This window comes from Pseudopodoces humilis, chromosome 4, assembly GCF_049639895.1.
Source record: "Pseudopodoces humilis isolate 2021_Gansu_Grassland_sample_001 chromosome 4, ASM4963989v1, whole genome shotgun sequence".
NCBI classification, from domain to species: domain Eukaryota; kingdom Metazoa; phylum Chordata; class Aves; order Passeriformes; family Paridae; genus Pseudopodoces; species Pseudopodoces humilis.
Genome location: NC_142203.1, coordinates 69537335 through 69563846, shown reverse-complemented (window position 1 = coordinate 69563846; position 26512 = coordinate 69537335). Strand labels below are relative to the sequence as shown.

General features: G+C 50.8%; 2 protein-coding genes across 3 annotated transcripts; one reads left to right on the top strand and one right to left on the bottom strand.

The window, feature by feature from the left end:
• The first annotated feature begins 5987 nt into the window (after positions 1-5987).
• LOC102108902 (alpha-galactosidase MYORG-like) lies at positions 5988-8084 on the top strand. Its single transcript, XM_005530395.2, has one exon. It carries the CDS (start codon positions 5988-5990, stop codon positions 8082-8084), a length of 2097 nt encoding a protein of 698 aa, XP_005530452.2.
• Positions 8085-12072: 3988 nt separating this feature from the next.
• LOC102109082 (alpha-galactosidase MYORG) lies at positions 12073-25066 on the bottom strand. 2 transcript variants are annotated; one of them, XM_014259142.2, is made up of 2 exons: positions 25001-25066; positions 12073-18013 (listed from the first exon to the last, which is right to left on the bottom strand). In XM_014259142.2, exon 2 carries the CDS (start codon positions 17886-17888, stop codon positions 15852-15854), a length of 2037 nt encoding a protein of 678 aa, XP_014114617.1. In that variant the 5' UTR covers positions 17889-18013; positions 25001-25066; the 3' UTR covers positions 12073-15851. The 2 variants fall into 2 exon arrangements, with proteins under 2 accessions (XP_014114617.1, XP_014114618.1); XM_014259143.2 differs by lacking the exon at positions 25001-25066 and adding an exon at positions 22416-22669.
• Between the last annotated feature and the right edge of the window lie 1446 nt (positions 25067-26512).

Below are 26512 nucleotides of genomic sequence, written 5' to 3'. Positions count from 1 at the left end.
AAAATCTGAGTTCAATCCTTTACCCTTACTGTTATCTCAGAAAAGAAATGGCAAAATTCACAATGTGTCTGCAGAGTGAGGAGGACTGGTGTTCTGGGGAGTTTGCTCAGTATTTTGAGGTGAAATCCTCTCTCCAAAGGTAACATCCTCTGGGCAAGGTGGAAATGCTTATTGGCTTTGTTTTAACTCTCTGGCCTTTGGCAGGTTTTCTCTGCTTTGGGGCCTTTCATCACACAGATTAAATGGCATCAGATGTTAGGAAAATAACTATGGTAAAGATCCTGTATCTCCAAGAAGGGATGCAGAAAGAAAAAGGGATTTTTGCATGCCAAAATGCTCCCTCAGATGGGAAGTGGAGCTGGTCTGGGATAAAGCAACAGCTCCAGAGATGCCTGGGTTTAGATGAGTCCTTGCTGACCCGCTCCCATGTGAGCAGCAGACTGAGACTGTAGAGAACCCAGAACTCTCAGCCTATCTGAGAGCCTCATCTCCCATTGTGGGTGCTTAAGTGCCACAAGAAGTCCCACAGGTGAGGGACCCATGAGGTGCATTGCCCAGGACCCCTCACCCTGGCACATGCTGTTGGCTTAACCCATTCAGAGCCTGCAGCATCCCTCAAGGACCCACCTGTCCTGCTTCCATGGTAGGTTTCTGACTCATCATCACAAAAAAATTGCAAGCAAGAGCAGTTCTTCAAGAAAAGCTTTCAAGAATTGAGCCTCTTTATCTCTCTGTCCTTCACCTTGCATGAGCTCAGCCTACTGCATTCAAAGCAGACTGAGATGACAGCACCCTTTTTTTCTCCTGTTTTCCTGTATTTCCACAGTCCCCCAGCCTGCTCACTGGCTGATGATTGCAGCTGAGGCACACAAGGACCTTTTCTCCCCTTACCTGTGCTTTGCTGATCCCTCTTTGTATGGTTTGTTTGGGGAAAAGGCACCTCAGAACCCCCCTAGAGCTCCTCACAAGCGCTGATCATGGTAAATAGGGTCTGATGAGCTCGGTGCCAGTCACCCCACAGCCCTGGGACAAGTCTGGCAATGGTCCCTGGGTTTCAGCCTGAGCCACCAGCTCGGCAGGTGGAGCTCCTTCCCAAGGATATGAGCAGAGCGGCTCCCAGATTGCAGTGGGATGCTGTGGCCACTACTGGCAGCTTGGAGCAGCGCATGGACACTGCATCTTGAGGAGTCAGAGAGAGCTCTGAAACAGGGAAAAAAGTTGATTTTGCAAGGCTTTTTTCTGCTGACTTTGGAGGAGGAGTCTGTTGGAAGAAGAGGACAGGAGTGGGTCTTCCAGTTCCTGCTACCACAGCAATTAGGAATGAAAGACCTCTGCAGTAAACTCTACTTTTTTCCCCAGTACTGGGGGACTGGAATCCTCTGGATTATGAAAAATCTGGGGTAATATTCCTGCTCTAGACCTGAGCTGGATTTTCAAGGCTTCAGGGGGCTTATGACACCGTCAGGCTTGCACAGGGTAATCAGCTTTGCAGCAGAACTCTGTACAGGCAGAAACCAGCAATGTCTGTGCAGCCAGACCGAGGTCTGCATTTGTACTGAGGTGAGCCACAAATGCTCCAGGCATCAGGAACCGTGGGGAGTGGGGAAGAGCCTCCCAAATCAGGATGGCTTCCAGAAATAAGCCTGCTCAGAGTTGTCTGGTGGTGTGAGCTGGTGAAGGTCTCTCCTTGTGCAGGATACAGGCCTCTCAGCTGGTCTGACTGCAGCTGGCATGGGGTTAATATGAACCAAACTGCTGCTTCAGCCCGAGGAGCTGTGTGAGACCCCCAGGGGCCAAGGGTTGAAGCAGTGAGGCCAGTCATCCTTGCCCCCTCACTGCAGCTATCAGGAATTTCTAAAAGCCCTGGCGTGGGGTGAAGGGTGCACCCAGCACTGGGGCTGGTGTCCTCCCTGCTTCAGGACACAAGTGAGTGTATTTCCAGGTGGAGCAGGATCCTGCACCACTCTGAGGGACAGACTCCAACTGTGTCCTTTCTCTCCACCTCCTTGTGCTGCTCCAGGTGTTCTGTAAGTGCTGTGTGCTGCTGGCAGAGATGTTGTTGTCCCTACCTGCACCACATGGACTGCAGAGCAATGTCACTTCACCCTCTGCAGCCACCACCCAGCCACTTCCACCCTGTGTCAAGCCTTGTTGGGCTTGTAGCTAATCTGTGGCAGCTCATGTGATAACCTTGAGCTGGATACACATCAGATACCTCTTTTCTCACATCATCTATATGCACAGAAAAAAATGGTGAGCAAACCTCCCCCAGGTCCTCTGTGGCAATAAATCCCCCATACACCACCCATATTTGTCAAGCTGCTGCGGGAAATGAGAGTTAATGGGAACTGCTTTCTACTTCGCATGACTTCTGCTAAAAAGGTCCATTTTAAACAGTCTAAAAGATCTTGGTAAATGATTAATCAATTCTTGCAGCATTTGACAGGGCAGTAGTTTGTTTATGGCTTATTATGTTTAGCTACCTATGGTTCTTTCTGCTAGGACCTGTATACTCTCCTTAAAAGCACCTGATAGTGACTAAGTGTTTGCTAACCTGTAAAATAAACTTAAATATAGGAAAATGTCCTTCTGTTTAAAGGACAAATTGTTTCCTGGTGGGTTCTTTAAAGAGTGATGCTCTTCCTGAACCACCAGGAAGGTAAACATATGCAGAATCACAGTATATTCTGAGTTGGAGGGGACCCATGGGCATCATCCTTTAGTCCAGTTCTTAAGGGAATGGCCCATACAGGAATCAAAACCCTGACCTTGGTGCTGTTAGCACCAAGGCAGCCTCAGAGTCTTAGAATGCTGAAAATCTGAGGATTCAGGAATCACATAGCTGGAACCTGAATGGAGGCCTGAAAAACTTGTGACACAGGTGCCAAGAGACAGGGGAAGGTTCTGGGGATAAATTTGGTGTGGGGGAAGGAGACTCTCAGGGTAGGTGCACTAAGGGGTTTAAGTGTGTAGCTGCCCTTCGAGCTGGCTGATATGTGTTTTGTCACTTGAAACCCTTGAAGCCCCTGTTTAGCTATAAGAGGGTCTAAAGTCCTGTCTCATTTTCTGCTTATCACAGTGCTGGATATGTCAATGTTTAATCTGTGCATGCTAAGCTCTGGTAAGTTCCTTGGGGTGAGGAATCCTGGCTTCTTTCAGCCTGGGGGCAGATAGGTCCAGATCCATACCTGATTAGCACCTGATAAAGCAGCCCAAATATAACACAACAGTGCTGGTATCCTTGGGGCATCTGGCTTCCAGGGCACTGTTGGAGAATTCAGCCCTCCCCTGATTTGGGAGCACTTGCACTCTGGGTGAGTTAATAAAGCACCCGCAGAGCAGAGAGGCTTTGCAAGGACCAGTTAAATACTCACAGGTAAGGGTCTCTGTGATGCCATAACCCCATGGATGGAGCAAGGATAGGGCTGGATCTGAGCTCTGGGTCACCTCTGTGCACCCCATAGCAAAAATTCTTCTCACCACCCCTAGGCTTCACTCAGGCTGACAGCTAGGCCAGCAGATGTTTAATGCTTTCCAGAGATGTAATGCAGCTTCAGAAACTCATTCACCCTGGTGGAATCTATGCTAGGAATACCAATTTCATCCTTTGCTGCCTCCAGAAGTGCCAGTGCCTGCTCTCCCCACTGATCACTCACATCTCATCTCTTCTCTGTGAGGAGCAGGGCTGGCCTATCAATGTGGCATCCCACAACATCATAGGAGTGAGGAAAACCCAAAATACACTGGAGACAGGATGGCTTGGCTCAGGAGCTCCGGCTTGCTTGGTTTTTGCAATTTTCCTGCCCCTAATCTTCTGCTCCTGGGGAAATCAGGGGATTTAAACCAACTCTCTGGGAGTGAAATCACTGCACAGAAAGCTTAGAAATTTTCCTCACATCCTTTATTCTTGGACAGATTTTTGACTCATGATGTCCATGTGTTTTGGGTTTTTTAATATGTTGCCTAATATTACCAGGGAAAAAAAAAAGAATAAAAAAAAAAAAACAAAAAGAAAAAGAAAAAGAATAAAGAAGAAAAAAGAAAGAAAAAAAAGAAAAAATAAATAAGAAAAAAGAAGAAAACCCTCCCTTTCCATTCCTTATTTTTTCACCTGGAAAATGGTACAACTTGTCTTACAGGAGAGTCCTGTCCCCAGGGTGGCTGTGAGGGTGAAAGGAAGAAGGAAGAAGAGGAAGAAAGCTCCAAAGCCAGCAACTAAGGTCTGACCCAGCACATAATAACACCTTCAAAGTGAAAATCTTGTTTTGCAAAAACACAAGGGTTTCACTGGAAACCACCAAGGGCAGGGCTTCAAAGCCATTTCAGGAGCCAGGCCAGCGCTGGGAGGCTGCCAGGTCTGAGCACTTTGGGGCTGGCAGAGTGCCCCAAGCACGTGCAATCCAACCTGCTCCCCAAAACCACCCATGTCCTGGATCACCATCTCTTTGGGGCAGCAATAACATTCCTTTTCTTACCCTCCTTCCCTGGCCAGGGCTTTTCTGAGAACACATTTACCCACTCCAGCCCTTTTTCTCAGCTAAGTTTCGCTCATCCCTAGAACACACTTCAAAAACTAACCAGGCAGTTAATTTGGGTGGTTTGGGATCTGTTGTGATCGATCCAAAATGCGGTGACCTCTGGCATTTTTAATGGCTGCCTGGGTGGCTTATCATCTCTGTATATTTAGATACTGATGTCATGGTGACACGGGTAAATACAGGCAGCCATTTATTGCTGGACACAGCTCCGATGAGCAAACTGGCTCCTTTTCCCCCTCTTCATATAGGCTACTCCTGCAAGTTTTCATCCTGTCAGATCACACAGACCCCAGGAAGGGGCCAGGGTTGCGCAGAATGCATTGCCTTGAGCCACCAGTCTCAGTTTCTCCTGCCTGTGTAGATGCTTTGGCTGTAGATGCTCAGCTGTGCTGCATTAGCTGGCTTGGTAATGCTTGATGCAGCTGGAACACGTCAGCTTCTGTGCACTTCTCAGCAAAACAATGTTTTGATGTAGTCCTGGTCTTGCAATAACTTCAATTTTATATACCTATCCTCATACTCTGTACCAAAACATCTTCCAGCCCCACTGCAGTATAGCATCTTGCTTGGCATAAACCCAGGAGTTACAGAGTTGTAATAAATTAGGAGAACTGAATGATAATAAGAAAACAGAGACAGAGATGTAGTGGAATATTCTCTTTTTCCCCTGTAAGGGCCAGAGGGGCTTTTCTGGGGTGATGGCTTTGGAGTAGGTAGCAAGGCAGGCAGTTGAAGGGAAAGAGAAACACATCCCCACACCCCCACATCCCCATGCAGTTCAGGGAAGGAGCAAAGTGCAGGGAGATGAAACGTCTTTTGTCAGCTGCATCCTTGGGAGTGTGGTGGGAGCAGCAGGTGGAGGCTGGAGACCAGTACAGCATTTCTCTGCCTGTGTTTAATGCAGAGAGGTTGTGGGCAGGAGAGGAAATCCAGCAGGGCTCATAATTAATGTAAACACAGAGCAGCCTGTGATGTCCAGCTTGTGTGCTCAGGTACCAGCCCCTTCCCCTGGCCCCATTCTCCTCCAGGCTCTAGTCTGACTTTCATCCCCTCATCCTTGCTCTGTGGGACAGAGCAAGGCTGCAGCCAAGAGAGGGTCATAGGAATCCTGGCACAGACATGCTCCAAAAAGCATGTCCAAAAAAGCTCAACACAGCTGCCAGTGAGCAGGCTGCCACTACAGAGCAAAGTGAGCCAGAGCCAGAAGGCAGGGAGGCTGGGCTGCAGACAGAGCAGAGGAGCTGCAGCCCTCAGCAAGATTTAATTGGGTTTTTTGGTGTTTATAACTCTCTATTTTATGAAAAACCATTGCAGGTGTGAGTGGACAAGCTTTGGAAAGGACATTGTGAATGCTGCTTCATGCAGCATATTGGATTTTCTCTTCACCGGCTGGAGTAAAAGAATTCAGCAGCAAAATTGCTAACCAGGTGTTGAGGCTGCAAAGGAATAATGGACACTCAGATTACCCACCGCTCAGGAAAGCATGGAAACTTTCCAAAGTGGCATGCCAAAGAAAGGCAGCTGACTGAAAATGTCACACGGGTGAAGCAGAAGCCCTCCAAGGAGCTGAGGCCCATGTTGGGTGCCATCTTTCTGGGCCTCATCCTGTTCATTGCTGCAGTGGTGGCCTGGTGCTACTACACCGTGTCCCTGAGGAAGGCGGAGCGGCTCAAGACGGAGCTGATGGACCTGCGGGCAGACGGCTTCGTCATCCGCAACCAGCACGGGGAGGTGGTGTTCCGGCTGGCCTTCCGCTCGGGCAGCCTGGACCTGGAGTCGTGCTCCAAGGAGGGCGAGATCCTGAGCTGCTCGCGCTCGAGCCAGGGGCCGCTCAACTTCTTCATCCAGACGGTGAAGCCCAAGGACACGGTGATGTGCTACCGCGTGCGCTGGGAGGAGCTGGCAGCCGGCCCGGCCGTGGAGCACACCATGTTCTGGGAGGACGCCCACTGGTACGGGGGCTCAGAGATGAGCACCCAGCACTGGCCCATCCGCCTGGCCGGCTACCAGGAGCCCGTGCCCTACGTGACCAGCGACGTCTACTCCTTCCGTGACAGCTTTGGTGGCATCCTCGAGCGCTACTGGCTCTCCTCCAAGGCGGCAGCCATCAAGATCAACGACTCCGTGCCCTTCCACCTGGGCTTCAACGCCACCGAGCGCACCCTCTTCTTCCAGGCCCGCTACAAGGACTCACCCTACAAGCCCCCACCGGGCCAGCAGCCCTTCCCTGAGCTCAGCTACCGCGTCTGCGTGGGCTCCGACGTCACCTCCATCCACAAGTACATGGTGCGCAGGTACTTCAACAAGCCCTCCAAGATCCCTGCTGAGAACGCTTTCCGATACCCCATATGGTCCACATGGGCCCTCTACAAAAAAGACATAAACCAGGATAAAGTTCTGAATTTTGCAAGTGACATTAAGAAGTACCATTTTAACTGCAGCCACATTGAGATTGATGACATGTACACCCAAGCCTATGGAGACTTTGACTTTGACCCTGCCAAGTTCCCCAGTGTAACAGAGATGTTTGCAAAGCTGAGAGAAGATGGGTTTAAGGTCACTCTGTGGATTCATCCTTTTATACACGCAAATTCACCCAATTTTGGTGTGGGTATTGAGCGTCAGCTGTTCATCAAGGAGCCGTCGGGGCGGCTGCCGGCCATGGTGGAGTGGTGGAACGGCATCGGGGCCACCCTGGACTTCACCAACCCAGCAGCCCGTGACTGGTTCCAGAGCCACCTGCGCCAGCTCCGGCACAAGTATGGCATCTCATCCTTCAAGTTTGACGCGGGTGAGACCAGCTACCTGCCCAAGCAGTTCAGCACCTTCCGCCCACTGTCGGACCCCAGCATCTGGTCCCGGCGCTACACGGAGATGGCCATCCCCTTCTACGAGCTGGCCGAGGTGCGCGTGGGCTACCAGTCACAGAACATCTCCTGCTTCTTCCGCATCATTGACCGGGACTCTGTCTGGGGCTACGAGCTTGGCCTCAAGTCCCTCATCCCCACTGTCCTCACCATCAGCATGCTGGGGTACCCATTTGTGCTGCCAGATATGATTGGAGGAAATTTCCTCCCCAACAGGACAGAGGGAGCTGTGGAGATCCCTGACCGGGAGCTGTACGTGCGCTGGCTGGAGCTGTCGGCCTTCATGCCCTCCATGCAGTTCTCCATCCCTCCCTGGCTCTACGACAAGGAGGTGGTGGAGATTGCGCAGAAGTTCACGGAGCTCCACGAGTCGCTGGTAGCCCCGCTGCTGCTGGAGCTGGCGGGGGAGGTCACCGACACGGGCGACCCCATCATCCGTCCCATCTGGTGGATCTCGCCCCGCGACGAGGCCGCTCACCGGATCGACTCCCAGTTCCTCATCGGGGACACCCTCATGGTGGCTCCTGTGCTGGAGATGGGCAAGCAGGAGCGGGATGTCTACTTGCCAGCGGGCAAGTGGCGCAGCTACAAGGGGGAGCTGTTTGAGAAGACCCCAGTGCTGCTCACCGACTATCCCGTTGATCTGGACGAAGTTGCCTATTTCCTCTGGGTTTCCTAACAGGCTCCTCTTCAGCTGTGCAGTAGACTCAGTGATTAGTTGTATCAATGGCTTTAATGACCTGAGAATTTTAATAATTTTTAATGTAGCAATATTTCAGAATCAAATTTGAAGGAGACACTGAGACCACTGTTCTGTGTGGCAAGTAAGTGTTCTACAATAACTTATTAAAATGTATTGGATGGGTGTCTTTGTTATTGAATCGTGACAAGTGTAACATACAGAAACACAGTCTCTGCTCATAATCTTTTCCCACCAAGAAGTGCCATGCACATTTCTTGTGTCTAAAGGCAATTACATGGTCTTCTTTGTTACCCAGTTTCACAGATGATCCCCTGGGACACTGAAAATTTCATGTGCTCAGTGAAGGAGGCAGCTGCAGCAAAGTACTTTTTTTTTTTTTTTACAAAAAGCAATCTGTGGTTATCCTGAAGAGGAAGGCACACGATTTGCCTTTTTCTCATCATGTTGCAGCTCATGGTGAATTTAATCAGAGTGGTGCAATGATCAAGTGAAACTTCATCTCCTTTATATCAGATGGGAGCTGATGCAGGAGTCAGGAGTTTGCATTTCCCATGGCCTGAGGTATCTGAGCAGCAAGAAAGCTACAGCACTTTCTAATGCTGTGGCAATTGTTTTCTCCCTTTTATAAATTACTGAGAACCATGTTCATTGTGTGCATTCAGGTAAACCTGTAAAATGTGGTGATATCTCATGGTAGTGGAGATTAAATCCTAATATGACATCATGCAGGGGTTTATACTTAGTAGGATCCACGTGGATTTTAGGACCATGTTTAGGACAAAGGGTGCAATCTGTCAGTTGCTAGGAGAGAACTTGGCTCCCTCAGAGAGTTCAGGCAATTAACAAATCAGCCGAAGTACCCAGCTGCCTCAATTTCCCCACTGAGAATGTTTTCCCATCCTGTGTTAATGGAGATCCCTGTCCATGGCAGGTGGATCCTTCACTATCCTTCTGCCACACCTCTCCAGAATGAAGATGTCTCAGCAGGTCCTGAAGGCTGGCTGTGAAACACCCTCCACTCTTGGTCCAACGTTCCCCGCTATTTTTAAGCAAAAAGAAATTTTAGGTTGACACAACTGAGCAGTTTAAGAGAGTCCAGGGGTCTCTGGGCTGCAGTGTGCCTTCCCAAAGTGAGAGACAGACCATTTTGCTGGCTCCAGCTCACTTTCAGTGGGCACCTGGGAGGTAAAGGTGTGTGTGTGGCCCCAGGGTAAGAGAAAGCTCCCTTTTTTTAGGCGTTTGCCCCAGGGCTGCTCCATATAAAAAGTAAACAAAATGGGTCTGGGGAACATTGTACTCAGTCAAGAGCTTGTTTGGCGCCCAGAGGAAGCAGACCCAAAACTGGCTCAAACCTGTTATCCATCAGTAGGTCCATTGTGTCATGAGGACCCTGCATGGACACAACAGCAGTGCCAAGTGGGATGAGACAGAACATCTTTTAGATGCCCCTGAGAGCAGCTGGAGTTGCAGTAATGATATCACTGGTATGGCAGTGGAGAGGGAAACCCAGCCTTAATCCAGGGATGTGAAAGGGAAAGCAATGTTCAGTCTGGCAGTTGTGCTCAGTGTTAGCAGGGCACCACTGAATCCTTACCACAGACTTTCTCCCATGCCATGATAGTAGTTTCCAACGAGGCACCTCCCCCAGGGCTGAGAAAGTGTTTCTACAGCTGCTGCTTCAAAGCCCCAGATGGTCCCTCACATCTGGTCTTGGGGTGGGGGTCCCAGGAGGTGGCCCAGCAAAATTCCCCTAGCTATTGTTGCTGCCTTGAACAAAAAGTTTCCTGCAAAGCTCATGCCCACAGTGCTGAGAGAGAGCCAAGACTCCATCACCCTCATACAGTACCTCTGCCCCTGTGATCAAAGTGCTCTGTGTGCACACACAGCTCTGCCACCCAACTACACCACAGGCTGATGGGGAAAAAAACAGGCAACATTGAGACTTCCTGCAAACTGTGGGGATGACATGGGATGCCTGGTCCCATGGCTGCAAAAATGTCTCCTCCATTCCTTTCCAATCTGTCCCTCAGTGCCTTTCCTTTCTTCCCAGGTGAGCCACAGGAAGCCACAGGGAACAGGCACTGAAGGCATCCTGTGAACAGGTGGCACCACAGCTACCTCTCCATGCCATCCTACCAGGGGAGGAGCTGTGTGCTGTTGGAGGGATATCCTGTTTGCCTTGCTAAGCTTCAGTCATGGTTGATTTTTTACACTCCCAGTGCCGTGGAAGAGCTCTTTGCTGGAGGTGCTGGTGACATGAAACTCTCCTCCAGAACCTGGCCCACCACAGGCTGCCTGTTTTTTGGCAGGGAGTGTTTACTGCCCTCTTTGATGACTGCTGAGCTAAAAAACGCCCAGCCCTACATGCAAAATAAAAAACAAATAAAAAACTGTTTTTCTCTACTTGGCCTCTGGGATTTTGTGTCAGCACAAACAGTCTTTATGGCTCTCCTGGCACAAGAGATCTGCAGGCTGGCAGCTCCTGCCCAAGTTGAGAAGGTTGCATTTTTTCCTGAGGCAGACAGCTTGGCCATGTACCCAAAGGAACTCCACTGCTGTCAGTTTGTCCTTTCACCACAGTCACCCCAGCCTTGGGCTCTGCCTTCCTGTTGTCTTTTTCCTTATTTTTAATCAAAGCTGTGATTTCAGGCAGGTGTGGACATGCTCACAGCTTGGGTATCCTGGGCCAGCAGCCACTGCTCTGCTGTCCCCCTTGGGCACCTCCTTGAAATCCAGTTCGCAGCAAACTGGACTTCTGCTGTAGCTCCTCTGGGGTTTGGATTTTGCCACTAACACTCCTCCCTGTGCAATGCACAATTGTAGATGTATTTTCAAGCACTGCTATGTAGCTGAGACCCAGCATGGAGCTGACCCCACTCACATGTCCATGGCAAGCCTCAGACACACTCCCTATACACTGCACCAGGTTTTGGGAGGATGTAAACCAAACTCAAACCCAAAGCACCAATTCCTAGGAGGACCTCTGTATCACTGAGGATCTCCTGAATCTTAGAGCTGTGAGTGCTCTAAATTGCCAACCTGCCTGCAGATCTTCAGCAGTGCCAGCTTCATCCCCTACCTGGTCATCAGCCAAGTGTATGGATGGCACTCGCACCCAAGGAAGAAGTCAAAGGAAAAGCATTGGGAAAACATCTTTTATTGCAAAAGGAGTGAAACAAAGTCCATCTCAACCCTCAAGCCATGCTGTATGGGTTGGCCGCTGCTAGTGATGCCCAATGGCATAAGGCAGCTATGGTTTGTGTGGTAAAAATGGAAAAGGAAGGAAAAAGCATTATTTAGGGCAAAAGGGGTGATGTGGGGCAAGGTGGGCTCCTAAACGAGTCTCTATTCCTGCCACAGGCTATTCCATAGCCACAAATATCTACTCCATGTCCTTGCTGTCAGTGCCATCTAGCAAGGGAAACCATGGGGATGGTGGGGACAGTCAGAAGGACCTTCTGGAGAGACCAAGGGAAACTGAGAACAGGCTCCTCGTGCTCATCTCTGACAAAGAGCCTTGAAGTATGTGTCCTGTGAGAACAGCATGGACTAGCAAACCCCCAGATTCAGTGTTGACAAACCTTTTCTGGGGTGAATGTTAGTAGAAATAGGGCCACAACCCTCGAGGTGTATATGGTCCCCACCCCTGGGGCTGACACAACACTGGGGTTCACCTGGACATGGCCTTTTCCAGGCCAGCCCTAAGGCACAGCTAGTCTCTTTGCTGTCAGGACCTAAGGGAGGACAATCCTCAATCCAGTGGGATTGTCTGCCATCACTGCAAACACAAGAGTAAGGTTACTGCCAGCTTCTCCTTTTAAAACATACATCAAAGCTGCAGGCTGCAAGCTTTAAATAAAACAACAATCTCAACCCTGATTTCAGTGAAGACCAGGGTAAGAAAAGCCCCAAATCTCCCTGAATCACCAGCCCCACCAACTTGGTACAGATGGACATAGTTAAATTTCTTTTTGTTTTCCAAAATTTTATCTCAGTCAAGGTGATTCATGTTACAATTCATACCAATTAGGAATTAGAAAACTGAATTAGAAAACAGACCCATCAGAATTACAGTCTGACAGAGGACAGCATGTACAAACACAAGCATCCAGAAAACCTGATACACAACAGTGCAAGCTTCAAAATTCAATCACATAAGCATCATGTGTGAAAAGGCTGAATCCAACTCCCAAACTTTGTCTGGGGCTTTTTTTTTGGCTGAGACAAGCTAAATCCAGCTTTGACCAGTGACTCAAGGTGTAAATCAGAGGAATATCCCTAGCAGCAGTTCCCAAGGTATCTGTGCAGAGCTTCTGGTCTGCAAGGTCTGAGAGATCCTCAAGCCCTGCAGTGCTACAGCATAGTGTTAGAAATAGTGGTTTTGGTAAAAAGTTGGATGGAAAGGTTATCTAGAAGCATGTGTGACAGCTTAAGGCAGCACTGCTGAGCCTATCACAAACATCAGCTCGTAGTCCTCTCAGCAGCTTCACCTTTCTTCTTGCTGGACAGAATCACAGAATCTCTAGACTGGAAAAGACCTTTAAGGTCATTGAGTCCAACCCAGCCCTAACATCTCAACTAAACCATGGCACCGAGTGCCACATCCAGTCTTTTTAAACACATCCATGGATGGTGACCCCACCACCTCCCTGGGCAGACCATTCCAGTACTTTATCACCCCTTCTGTAAAACTTTTTCCTAATATCCAACCTATATTCCCCTTGATGCATCTTGAGACTGTGTCCTCTGGTTCTGTCAGTGGCTGCCTGGAGAAAGAGACCAACCCCCACCTGACTACAGCCACCCTTCAGGGAGTTGCAAAGAGTGATAAGGTCACCTCTGAGTCTCCTTTTCTCCAGGTTAAAGAACCCCAGCTCCCTCAGCTGTTCCTCACAGGGCTCATGTTCCAAGCCCCTCACCAGCCTTGTTGCCCTCCTCTGGATGTGCTCAAGCATCTCAACATCCTTCCCAAAGTGAGTGGCCTAGAACTGGACACAGAACTCAAGTACTGGACCACTGAATAGCCATGTCCACTTGTGCCCTAATTACAGTATTTAGAAAAATAAGAGTATTCTATAATCTTACCCATTCATTGATATAGTTAAATAAAATAAAATTATAACTTTGTTAATAAAATCCTTTCTTTTATATGGGAGGGGAGAGAAGATGGTGTGTCTAATGGAGAATTTCCTCCATGACCTTCCTGACAGTGCCTGAAACCACTGCAAGGAGAATGAAGGCACTCATCTGGCTCCTTCCATCATTTTAATAGTAGAAGGATACTAACAAGGATGCTGTGTTTCTCTTTACACAGCCTCATTCCTCATGAGTGATGCATATGGTGAGTAGCACAGAACCTGGGGAAGAGAAGACACCATTTCATGGTCATGTCAGGATTCTTCCCATGAAGTCCTGTGCCAAGGATCCCAATTCTTCACTGGCAGCTGAGCTGTGCAACATCTCCTCCACCTAATAACTCCCATGCCAAGGGATGACAAGTATTTCATGTGCAAAGGTTGAAAGGGAAGAGCTGGAGCCTCTCAAAGCATGGGCTTCATGCACTTCTGTGGCTGCAGAAGCTCCCTCCACACTTAGCCCTTCTTAAAAGCTTTGGCCAAACTCATCTCCCCACCTTCAACGCCTCCCTGCAAGCAAGGGCCAAATCCTGCCATTGCCCTGATGAGTGACACTGAGGTTACGGGATTAATTCCTTGCCAGAGGGTGCCTGTAATTTGTAACATTTGTAACATCACCATTATTTGCACTGGTGGCTGGGAAGAAACTTCAGTCCTTCAGAATTTAAAGCCTGAGAAACAAACAGGCTTCAGGAGATACTTGTGCTCCAGCTGGGCAGGGGCCTGTAAGGCTATCCTACATCTCATTTTGAGATGAAATTATACAGGGCAGATTCAGGTCTTTCTCACTTCCTAACTTCAAAAGCACTTCAGATTTCGCCCCTAACACTGAAATTTCTCCTACTGCACCCCATCACAACAATCAAGCTTAGTGCTTCTCCTTTTCTGCCTCCTGAAAAGCTGTGTGGCAGGAGATGGGCTTTGAGAAAGAGCTGACTGGTACCCAACCCTACTCAAAACATGCACCATCTCCCTGGGTGGCTGACTTGTGCCAGACCCTTGCCCAGCCCAGACACAATCCCAGGAGAAGCCTCACAGATGCCGAGATGTCCTTGGCTGGCTGTAACCTGGGCAGGGTGCCCAGCCCTTCCCAGCCATCACAATTTGATTCTGCAGAAGCTTGTTAAAAATTCAGGGGCTGACACATGTTCCCAACTGGGGCAGAGCTGGGAATTCTTGCCTTCGGGAAGAAGATTGCCAGACTTCAATCCTGTTTGCCCTGCCTTGGGTCTCTGTAAATGCATTTTCCCATACAAAACCAAATGGGAAATCTGCCAGAGGCAGCTGCTGGGGATGTGGGGTGCAGGATCACATCACCCCATGTGCTCTCCAGAAGCCTCTGACAGCAATCCCACCTCCAGCAACATCAACGCTGCCTGAGAAAGCTCCTTGTGACTCTCCCAGGGAGAGGGGCGAGCTGACTCAGGAGAACCCTCAACCTGAGATGGGTATTAGCTTAACTTTGCGTTAAATAAGAACATTTCCGTGGGTGCAGTGAGAACACCCGCTGGCACAGACCCATCAGTTCGTAGAGCTGGTGTTTTCCACCCACAGGCAAGCCGGCTATCGGCAAACAGCACTGTCAATCCACTACACGTGCTGCTCGCGGGAACCGGCTGTTCCCAGGGAAGCGCCGCACCGAGTGTCTGAGGACAGCTTTGCTCCAGGCAACCCTTCTGCCAGCAACAAATCTCATCTGTCCTCAAAAACCAGAAAGGATGGTATCAGCAGGATAATCATGTAACCAAGTGGAGTCATAAATGCTTAAAAAATGGGACCTGCTGGTACAGGCGGTGCTGCTCTAGGAAAGGCAATGTTGATGCCCCAGGCAAAATACACAAGCAAGAGCTTTGTAGAGGAAGTCAAATGGGTGAGCAGGTGGGAATCAGCTGTCCCAGCAAGAAATAAGCAACCAATTCAGTTAAAACACATGGACAACACTCGAGTGACCTGGCCTGCCTGGAAAGCAGGAAAGCAGGAAACCTCCAGGAAAGCAGGAGTGTCATGGTCTGCTAATACAAGCTAACACAAGCGGGAGTCATGAGAAAGAGCATGGGGCAACTATCAGTCCAGCACCATGAGAGGCAAAAGGGGGAAAAAATAGGTGTGTAAATATTCATATGTAACCCTATTTTGCTTTATGCTCTGAAAAATATCCATTTTAATGTACTTGCCATATTATAAAACTTACGGCAGGCTGTGCAGTAGCAATCCTCCCACTGCACACACCCCCATACCCAGTGCCAGGTGCTCCCACAAGACTAAGAATGCTCCCCACCGGCACTGAGCAACTTCCAACTATTGAAATCCTTGAGAACTGAAAAGGTGTTGGGTTTACTATTGTCTGCAGACAGACTGACAATTCATTTCTGACCTACACAGACAAATTGCTGCCTACTGTAATCCAGCCAGAGCCTACCACCAGACCCAAAATAAAAAAATCAAGATCAATCCCCAAATAAAAAAAAAAATTATCCCCAAGAACAGTGAAGTCTATTAGCTCCCTTCCTCCACCCCAGTCTCAAATGAAATGTGCAATTAGAGTTAATATCTGTTAGAAAGTCCTAGGTAAGGCATGGTTATTCCAAAGCTGATGAAGAGGAGCCTGTTAGGAAACCCAGAGGAAATAGGCAACTTCGTCCAGATCAACGGGATAGTCAGTGAGCAGCACTGGGGTCTTCTCAAACAGCTCCCCCTTGTAGCTGCGCCACTTGCCCGCTGGCAAGTAGACATCCCGCTCCTGCTTGCCCATCTCCAGCACAGGAGCCACCATGAGGGTGTCCCCGATGAGGAACTGGGAGTCGATCCGGTGAGCGGCCTCGTCGCGGGGCGAGATCCACCAGATGGGACGGATGATGGGGTCGCCCGTGTCGGTGACCTCCCCCGCCAGCTCCAGCAGCAGCGGGGCTACCAGCGACTCGTGGAGCTCCGTGAACTTCTGCGCAATCTCCACCACCTCCTTGTCGTAGAGCCAGGGAGGGATGGAGAACTGCATGGAGGGCATGAAGGCCGACAGCTCCAGCCAGCGCACGTACAGCTCCCGGTCAGGGATCTCCACCGCCCCATTGGTTTTATTGGGGAAAAAATTGCCCCCTATCATGTCAGCAGATATGAAGGGGTACCCCAGCATGCTGATGGTGAGGACAGTGGGGATGAGGGACTTGAGGCCAAGCTCGTAGCCCCAGACAGAGTCCCGGTCAATGATGCGGAAGAAGCAGGAGATGTTCTGTGACTGGTAGCCCACGCGCACCTCGGCCAGCTCGTAGAAGGGGATGGCCATCTCTGTGTAGCGCCGGGACCAGATGCTGGGGTCCGACAGTGGGCGGAAGGTGCTGAACTGCTTGGGCAGGTAGCTGGTCTCACCCGCGTCAAACTTGAAGGATGAGATGCCATACTTGTGCCGGAGCTGGCGCAGGTGGCTCTGGAACCAGTCACGGGCTGCTGGGTTGGTGAAGTCCAGGATGGCCCCGATGCCGTTCCACCACTCCACCATGGCCGGCAGCCGCCCCGACGGCTCCTTGATGAACAGCTGACGCTCAATACCCACACCAAAATTGGAGGAATTGTAGTTTATGAAAGGGTGAGTCCACAGAGTGACCTTAAACCCATCTTCCCTCAGCTTTGCAAACATCTCTGTTACATTGGGGAACTTGACAGGGTCAAAGTCAAAGTCTCCATAGGCTTGGGTGTACATGTCATCAATCTCAATGTGGCTGCAGTTAAAATGGTACTTCTTGATCTTTTCAGCAAACCGCAAGAGTTTATCCTGGTCAATATCATTCTTGTAGAGGGCCCATGTGGACCATATGGGGTATCGGAAAGCGTTCTCAGCAGGGATCTTGGAGGGCTTGTTGAAGTACCTGCGCACCATGTACTTGTGGATGGAGGTGACGTCGGAGCCCACGCAGACGCGGTAGCTGAGCTCGGGGAAGGGCTGCTGGCCCGGTGGGGGCTTGTAGGGTGAGTCCTTGTAGCGGGCCTGGAAGAAGAGGGTGCGCTCGGTGGCGTTGAAGCCCAGGTGGAAGGGCACGGAGTCGTTGATCTTGATGGCTGCCGCCTTGGAGGAGAGCCAGTAGCGCTCGAGGATGCCACCAAAGCTGTCACGGAAGGAGTAGACGTCGCTGGTCACGTAGGGCACGGGCTCCTGGTAGCCGGCCAGGCGGATGGGCCAGTGCTGGGTGCTCATCTCTGAGCCCCCGTACCAGTGGGCGTCCTCCCAGAACATGGTGTGCTCCACGGCCGGGCCGGCTGCCAGCTCCTCCCAGCGCACGCGGTAGCACATCACCGTGTCCTTGGGCTTCACCGTCTGGATGAAGAAGTTGAGCGGCCCCTGGCTCGAGCGCGAGCAGCTCAGGATCTCGCCCTCCTTGGAGCACGACTCCAGGTCCAGGCTGCCCGAGCGGAAGGCCAGCCGGAACACCACCTCCCCGTGCTGGTTGCGGATGACGAAGCCGTCTGCCCGCAGGTCCATCAGCTCCGTCTTGAGCCGCTCCGCCTTCCTCAGGGACACGGTGTAGTAGCACCAGGCCACCACTGCAGCAATGAACAGGATGAGGCCCAGAAAGATGGCACCCAACATGGGCCTCAGCTCCTTGGAGGGCTTCTGCTTCACCGGTGTGAAGCTCTCTGGCAGGAAGGTGTACATGGTGCTGTGCTTTCTCTACAGCTTTCTGCAGAGGAGTGGGAAGGAAGCACGGCTGGGGTTCTCAGGAGAAGACACTGGATTGTTAGGAGAGCTCCCACCTCCACCATGTCCCAGAACACCCGTCTCTGAAAAAGGAGAGGATATAAATAGTCTGAGAGAACCTCTGAATCAAGGGACAATGCGTCATCCACTTGCTCCCCCCAGCCCCCTCTGCTTGTCGGTGACGTGCCAGGTGCTGTTTTCCAAGTACCAGACATCATCTCTAATTACTCTGGGCAAGACAACACATGTGGAGAACAGCCTGAGCCCTACAGAATGAACAAACCCAGGGCTAATGACCAAATCATTTATTTTTTAAAATTAATATTTATTAATTATAAATATAATAATATTTATAAATATTATTATAATAATAAATATATTAACATATTTAATGTTTTTTTGTTTTTGGGAAGACTTTCAGTGAGGTGGAAGTAGAGACCGGGTGGCAGTAGGAGACTGAACAGGAGCCAGATCAGCCCACTGACAGTGTCTTTAGGAGACGGATAACTGAGAACTATAAAAGACACCATGTAATGAATTCCATGCAGCTACCCCTAATTTTAATCAAACTGCCTCCCTTGCAGATTTAATTCATCTGCAGCAACACCCCCTTCTTGTCCCAAGCATGTTCCAGCTGCTCCAGTTGGGTGGTGCTTTGCAGTGAAGGTGGGTAAATCCCTGCTTCTCCACAGCTCACAGAGAGCCAAATGGGGCTGGGGTACCAGTAGGTCATGTCTGGTTTTGGGAGGCATGTAGGTAGTGCATGGCTGGCTCCTGCCAAGTGCTCAGAGCTTTACAGCAGTTCTGGGTGGAAAAGAACTTCCAGATTTTCTGGATGAAAAGCTAACCTTATAGGAAGTGAGTGGTGGGCCCTAAGGGCTCTTCCTCCACCCAGCAAAGCTCCAGGCTGTGCTCCATCTCCAGCCCATTCCCCCCTGCATGGCCCCGGGGAAGTGAGCTGTGCCAAGAGCCTAATGGCTTTTCCTTGGCCAGGGCCTGGCTGGGCTCCGCCAAGCATAACGCCTGGGATCCAAGAGGGAAAAGTAAAGTAAGGACATGGGAGAGCAAGAAACAAACACAGCTGCAGGAGGAGCAGGGGAGGGAGAGGAGCTGCAAAGCCACAGACCAGCTGCCTGAAATCTGCCTGGTGCCAGCAAACACAGACACCTCCTCCCCAAGCTCTGGGACTGTAACCTGCTGGCTATGGGCAAACAAGAGGGAAAACCCCCTCTTTTTGGGCACAAATGAAACCAGTTGCAGAGACTCCTTCTAATGAGGTTGTTTTTTTGGTAAAAAAAAGGAAGAAAAAGATCCAAAATGAATTACAGAACCCTCTCCTTGCCATAGGCATGGAAATGCAGAACAAGGGTTTCCCTGTGTCTCAGCAGATCTTTCTCCCTAGGAAAGGAAAAGAAAAGCAGAAAGAGGTCCTGAATGCCACCTAAGCATTGTTGCTCCACTACAGGGATGGCCATCCATAAACACACAGCAGCATCTCTGTACGGGCTCAACAAAACATTCTGTGTTTACATTCATTTTGAAGCACATATTGGACAAGACCTTGCAGTTGGGGGAACTTTTTGTGTAGCCAGATGGGTCATTCTAACCTTCCCCAGGGAGCCAGTAACTTTCTAGACAGCCAGTTGCTTTAAATGGGATTACAGAGGCATTAGGAAGTGATTAGCCTGAACAGGCGATAGGTTTAGTTAAACCACTTGTCCCACAGCCAACTCCCACAGAGCCCTCACTTGCCAGCGGGGAGCTCAGGCACGGGATGGGGACAGCTCAAACCACTCTAACTGTGTTACCCAGGGCAGGATCCTGCCCCTCAGGAGGGCAACAGGGCTCTCTCACACACAGTATTTGTGATGCAAGGCCAGCTGAGCACAGCCAAAATTGGGCAATAAAGACAGGGAGCAGGTGGTGGTGGGGTGAGGCTGTGTTTGAGATAACTGCCTCAACTTTTCCTTGGCTTTAAGGTGAAACAGAAGCAGCACAGGGCTATCCCTGGGATGGTGAGGGAGGAGGGTTTGCAGAAGGACCTTGGCCAAAAGCAGCACAGCTGAGTGAAGCCACAAAGTGGCAAGATGCTTCTGGGAACACTGACAGGTACGCTGAGCCCAAACAAGCCCTCACCCTCTCAGCACTAGGAGGTTTTGGGATGCCAGAGAGAGTGGGACATGCAAATATCTGTCACTCTGGAGGCATGCTTGTGTCTCACTCGTGCCTTATCTGGGGACTGCAAAGCTGAAGGGGGAAAAAATAAAATGCACCCTCCACCAAGCATGCCTTGTGAATTTTTTTTTTAAGTTTTCACATTTTCTTTATAAAAAAAGAGGGGAAGATAGTGTTTTCTTTGCCAACTCTCATTCAGGGTTTTAAGCCCAAGAAATATCTGATACTGCTGCTGTGGCTCCATCTAAAATTGACAGCAGCTCCCACGGCTTCAGGGAGTTTCTGGATTTTTATCTCCCTTTCAGGAAGCTGGTTTATTATTTATGAACGACTTCGAAGCTGCTCTATTTTTAGGCTGTTTCTTTCTTCCCCCTCTATGGACTCAGCTCATGGCACACATGAGGGAGCCATTGCTGCTTCTGTCAGTAGAGAAATAATGTGTTTTTTAAGAAAGGTTTTGCAGCCTCTTGAGTCCCTTGGACACCCATCTGCCTCAGAGGGATGTGCAAGCTGGGTGACTGAGCTGGTGGATTTAATCCTGCTCTGACTGCTGTGGCTGGGCCAGGATCAAACCCTGTGGCTGCTGATGGACATTGCCCACTTGGACTCCACTCCAACAAAAATGCTGACTGAGAACAGTGTTTGCAGGCATCACCCAGTGATGGGCCAAGGAGATCTCCAGAAACAATCTTGGTCTGTGCCCTCTATTTTTGTGCCTTGTTAACAGAGTGTATGCTCTCCAGTGGGAGATTTGGCTCAGTCCCAGGTGAGAGCTAAGTCTCCCAGGCTCCCTGGAGACGCCTTCCACCTCTCACTCACAAGCTGCAGCGTGCAGAGGTGCCTGCTCATGCACTGCCTATTTCAACATTTACTAATTTATTTATTTATTTATTTATATATATATATATATATATATTTTTTTTTTTTTTTTTTTTTTTGGTGTAATGCTAACTTGTTATTTTGCTCCAAGATGACATTGTGGTGACCTTTTACTCCTCAAAACACCCCCCCCCCCCCCCCCCAAACCCCACAAAAAAGAAAACAAAAAGGGAGTGTCAAAGTCAAACAGCATGTTTGCAGCTTGCTGTGCTGGAGCTTCCCAGCTGACCCAAAACAAAGCTTTTTCTCTGTGTTCTGTGGAAGCAGTAAGTCGCCTTGCCTTGACTTGAGATGAAAGCAAAACATCTGAGCAGGACACACTTTATGGAGTAAAAATAAAAATCCATTTTTTGACCGCTTCTATTTTTACCAACACCACTGCTAACCACGGGCTGCGAGACCCACAGCACCACTAACCCCAGCCACTTTGCAATTAGGACATTAATTTAAAGAGGGTCAATAACATACAACTGGTCTCTATTGCCCTGGCAGGGTCAGGTCTGAACCATGCTGGGGGCCAAGCTCCTGCTGGGGACACACACCCATTTCCCACAGGATGCCAGGAAACCCTCCCTCTTCCACTGCAAGGTGCTGCTGCCTCCTCCCCAAACATCTTGGCAGGAGTTGAGCTCAGGAAATAGTACAGAAACACTGCAGATTTTAGCAGGAGGCATCTCCAACCCCACACAAGACCAGGGAATTAGGACAGCAAGTTAAGGGAGAAATTTCTTCTCTGCAAAAAAGCTGTGGAACAAAAACGCCTCCACGTGCAGAGTCTGGTACTCCCTGCAGGGAAACTGCCCTGACAAAAGGACTTTGCACACCTGAGATGGGGGACAAACAAACCCTTCCTGGGGGTTTAATTTTTCTTGGAGGGGTCTGCAGAGCACGGAGTTCTCTGGAGGGCTTTTTGGAGTCAAATAGGGTGAAATCACTGCTTCTCCTGCTTGGTGCTGATGGGAGCAGGTGGGACGGTGGGGGCACCTTGGTGACAACACTGGCACAGGGTGCAGGGCTGCTCCACACACACCCTGATCCACATGGATCACAGGCACAGATTTCCCCCTAATCCTGTGGATTCCCCCAAATACTGAACTGCATCACTCTGGGCTTGTCCCTGCAATACTCAAGCCACCTCGGGGGACGTGTGTGTGTGGTACAGATACCCTGCCCCAGAGCCAGGGCAGCAACTCTGCCTTTGCAGGGACAGCGAGGGAAAAACGGTGCCCCAGGGGATCCCCCACCTTCACCGTCCTTGCTGTGGTGCAGGGAGGTGACACAGAGCAGGGATGGACACACTGCCTGGCCTGCGGGGTCCTTGGACATGCTGCCCTTGGGGGACTGCTCAAATTCCGCACCGCACCCGGTTGTTGGACACAGACCATGCAGGAGGCACCTCATCCCTGCGGGGCATGGCGCCCCAGAGCTTACCTGGCCATGGCTTCCTGGAGATCCCTGCCTGCCGCCTGGCTCCACCAGAGATGTCTTTTTAAGCACATAAAAGAGGAGCACCGCTACACGTCCCCGGCAGCTCCATCCTCTCCATCACGCAGGGAGTTCCGGGGCTCCGAGCTAGCGGGTGTCCGCGGGCAGGAGGAGGGGACCCGCACGTCACCGCCGTGTTTTCTCAGGCACCGTGACGGATGTGTGAGCAGCCAACCCTCCGGCCGGGGTGTGCCAAGGCGAGCGGAGCCCGGCCAGGAGGGGCGGCCGCACACGGGAGCAGCCTCGGCTCCCGGAGACCCGGGATCCCGCACCTCCCCTCCCTGCCAGGTGAGCGGGAAGGGCCGGCGAAGGCGCATCCCCTCCCTGCACCCACAGGAGCGCCACAATCAGAGAGCAAAACGAAAAAAATAACAACCCCAAAATCCAATGCAGGGTTTGGGGAGTTTTTTGTTTTCTTCCCCAATTCTTGTGAGTTTAAGTAGAGTCGTGATCCAGAACAGTAATGAGGCTGCCTTGTGTGGAAAGAAACAAGCTGCCCCACTGCTGCTGGCTGGTTTTTAAGGTTGGATTAAACAGCATTGGGCACTTGGAGGATAAACCCCAAATCCAAGGTGGCCATGTGAATACAGAGCTCATCTGCAAAGTGCAGACAGGCTGCCAGAACCTCGCTCCATCTGCAAGAGGAGGCAGGAGATTTGAAGCCCTGGCATTAGCTCTGCCCAGCCTTACATACTTACACCTTTATTACAGGAATTGTGATTTTGCAGCCCAGTTTTGTCCTTTAAAGTTTTCAGTGCCAAGTAATGCTCCAAACCCATTTAGACACCTCATCCAGTGTTCGACCATGAATACAAAACAGCCACTGGGAACCAATTCTGGCAGCAGAGAATTTAATATTTAACACCCCTGGCAATTCCCCCTTTACAATATTATCTTTCTTTGTTCTTCACCCTGTGCTAATTACCAAGATGAAGTTTAATAAGCTGGGTTTTCACTTTAGCCCTGCACACAGCTCGTGGTGCTTTCATCTCATGACTAAATCATGACTGGAGGCTTTTGCTTTTCCCTGCCTGGAGGCACATCAGGAAGCCTGAATTTATCTGAGCCACAAAGATTTGTGGAGACTTTAAGACAAAATGAGTCCTCCTGGTCCACTTGTATCAAAGTACATTGGGCATAAGGGAGAGAAATCTTCAGGGCTGTCCCTTTACGGACATGTCTGTCCACCTTGGAGAAGTCCTACAGGCTCTGGGGGAGCTGAAGGGAGGGAGCCTGGCTCTGAAATTGTGGTCTCTGAAATGGGGTAAGCCTGAGCCCAGCAATCAGCTCTTTGGCAGGATTCATGCCCAACAGTGGCAAAAGCACAGCACCAAATATTGGTGCTATTAGCTTATTTAATTTGCCACTTTTGCCATGTAAGATATACAGCCACAAAGATTTTGGTGTCTTTGCCACTGTCTGTTGGTCCCCCAGCCCAACTCTGGCTGGTACCAGACCTGTGCCATCTACCACCCCATCACTCCAACAGCCTCTTGCCAAAGCAGGTGTCAATCTCACTGCTCTCCTCCATCCTCCAAGACAAATCACCCCGCAAGTGGGGCCTAGTGAGAAGTTTTGTCACACAGATTCTTTCTTCAAAGAGCTGACTCAGCGCCTTGGGAGCACTCAGCATTTGGGATGCTGATGAAGGCTGAAACCTGAGCCCACCCCAACATCCAAACACTACAACACGATATGGGGGAGAAATGGAAACCTAAGTACAACCCTCTGGCACAGCCCTGCCGATTTTCCAGCCATCAAGTCACCATGAACTCCAGGCACTGGCAGCTCCAGAGAGCTGTGGATGGCTCATGATGCTGGGCTGTTGACACAAGTCCCGGAATTTACATCGGTATTCAACAGTCAGTGACGCTGGACAACCTTGGCCCAAACACCAATCCCTTTAAGTGCTCCCGTGCAGCTCTTCCATGTGCAGATCCAGCCATGCAGACACAACCTCACAAACGTCATTCTCCACTGGGCTGTAGGTATCTGCTGTGGCAGGCATTTGCCCTTTGGACATCATGAGTATCCCAAGGCGGTAAGGGGAGAAAAGGGGAAGAAGCATTTGTGCTTTCTAACACAGCTTAGGCTGCTCCTTGCCACGGCCAGCGATGGCAGAGCTGTCCCAAAACCCACTCCAAACCCAACTCAACACGGAGCACAATGAGCTGCATATACCCATCTGCAAAGTTTTCACTGCCAAGCATCTTATCAAGCGGCAAAAGTTGAAGCTACACTTTGCAAGTGGTGCCGGGGACGTGTCTCCCGGCTCCGTTCATCTCCTGGCGGCCAGGCTCCCATCCATCAGAGAGCTCCCGCGGTCCCTGCGGGGTGCGGAGAGCTCGCACCCCAAGGTCCGGGCAGAGCTCAGCACCCTCACCCCGCTCCCCTCGGGCCCGCCCGAGCCATCGGCGATGCCGCAGCCTGGGGTCTGCGGGAGGGGAAGCCCCTCGCCCGCCTCCGCCCGCACCCCCGAGCTGGGCTTGTGCCCCCCGCCCCGAGCGCAGCCCCGGGAGCCGCTCACTCACCGGCACGGCCGGGCCATGGCCGGGTCTGCGGGCCCGGGGGCTCCGGCCGCGGTTCCGGGGTTGGGCGCTGCCCGCCCCGCCCCGGCTCCCGCCCCGGACCGGCCCCCGGACCGGCGCTCCCCGATGGGAGCTGTAGTTCGGCTGCGGGAAGGGCAGCTCCGGGGAGCTCCGGGGGCTGGACCTGCTGGGGATGTCCGGGGATGGGGGTGCCCCCGGGGCTGGGGGGGATCGGGGTTTGGCGCTGACGGGATGCTTTTGCGTTGGGGTGCGGTTTTCATGAGATGCTTTGGGGCTGGAACGGGGTTTTAATGGATGCCTTTGGGCTGTGCTGGGCTCTCCATGTGATGCTTTGGGGCTGGAATGTGCTTTTCATAGAATGATTCTGGGCCGGGGCAGGTTTTACAATGGGGTGCTTTCAGGCCGGGACATGGGATGGTTTTAGTCTGGGATGGGGTTTCATGTGGTTTTCCCTGCTCCCAGGAGGACTGGGGTACTGCTTGGTGTGGACACAACATGGCAGGCTGCTGCAGCACTGGAATGTGGGTCCCCAGACAGCTCCGTCCTAGAGCATCCCTCGCTGTGACGACCACCGTGCCATGGATTTATGATCAGCAGCACACATGGAGGGGCCTGGGTGGTGTTGCCCCCTGGCACTGTGCTCTCAGATCATAGTCAGACAAGGGCATTTCATGCCTTCATTAATTATGTGCTGCTTTCAAAGCACCCCTCCTTATTTAGCCTGTGTCAGTGCTCAGTATCCCAGATGGATGGCAGCTCTTCCTGGACAACTTGCCAAAAGCAAGCACGTCCTCAGCAACCCAGCATGAAGCTGACAAACACGGGTGTCAATGACTGCTTCTATTTTTGGCTGTGTTACTATGCTCCCAGAGCTTTCCCTTGCATGCTTTCTTGGTCTCCAGCTTGTGCCTTGGTGGAAGGGCACCAGCCTGCAAGGGCTGTTAAAGTGCCCACCAAACCAGCAGTCAAAAGTTTCTCCACACTTCTGAGTGGAGGTTCTGAGGGGAACGATTTCCTAAGGCAGTTTTAATGAAATACCACCTTTGCTCTTCACCAGTGTCATGGGGCAAAGCAAGCCTAATGTACCCTGGCATTGCCATCTCAGTGAGCCATTTCCAGCGAGTCTCCCTGCCTGCAAACACCACTCTCTCTTGCATAGCCATTTCCTTAAAATTCTCGTTACCAGGCCCATGCCAATCAAGGAAAATATTCCTGTCTCTCAGTGGAGACCTTGAGAAACTTCTCTCTCAGGCTCAGGCATAGGGACATATATGGGGAGTCCAGCGTTCCCTGTTTATTCTTGTTGCTTGGTTTTAGGTTCTAAACTCAGGAATTTAAAGCCAATCACATGTTTTCAGGTAAGTCTCACACCTAATTTTGGACCATGGGGACTTGATGCAGTAGCAGAATGATGACTGTGCTGGTTGAACAGCATCTTTTCTGCCCTCTGCCCAGGGCTGAAAAAACCTGCTTTAGCAACAGGGACATCCTAAA

What these genes read in the sequence shown, in the direction of transcription:
- LOC102108902 (XM_005530395.2), top strand. Translation starts at nt 5,988, where the DNA reads ATGGACACTCAGATTACCCACCGCTCAGGAAAGCATGGAAACTTTCCA.
- LOC102109082 (XM_014259142.2), bottom strand. Translation starts at nt 17,888, where the DNA reads ATGTACACCTTCCTGCCAGAGAGCTTCACACCGGTGAAGCAGAAGCCC.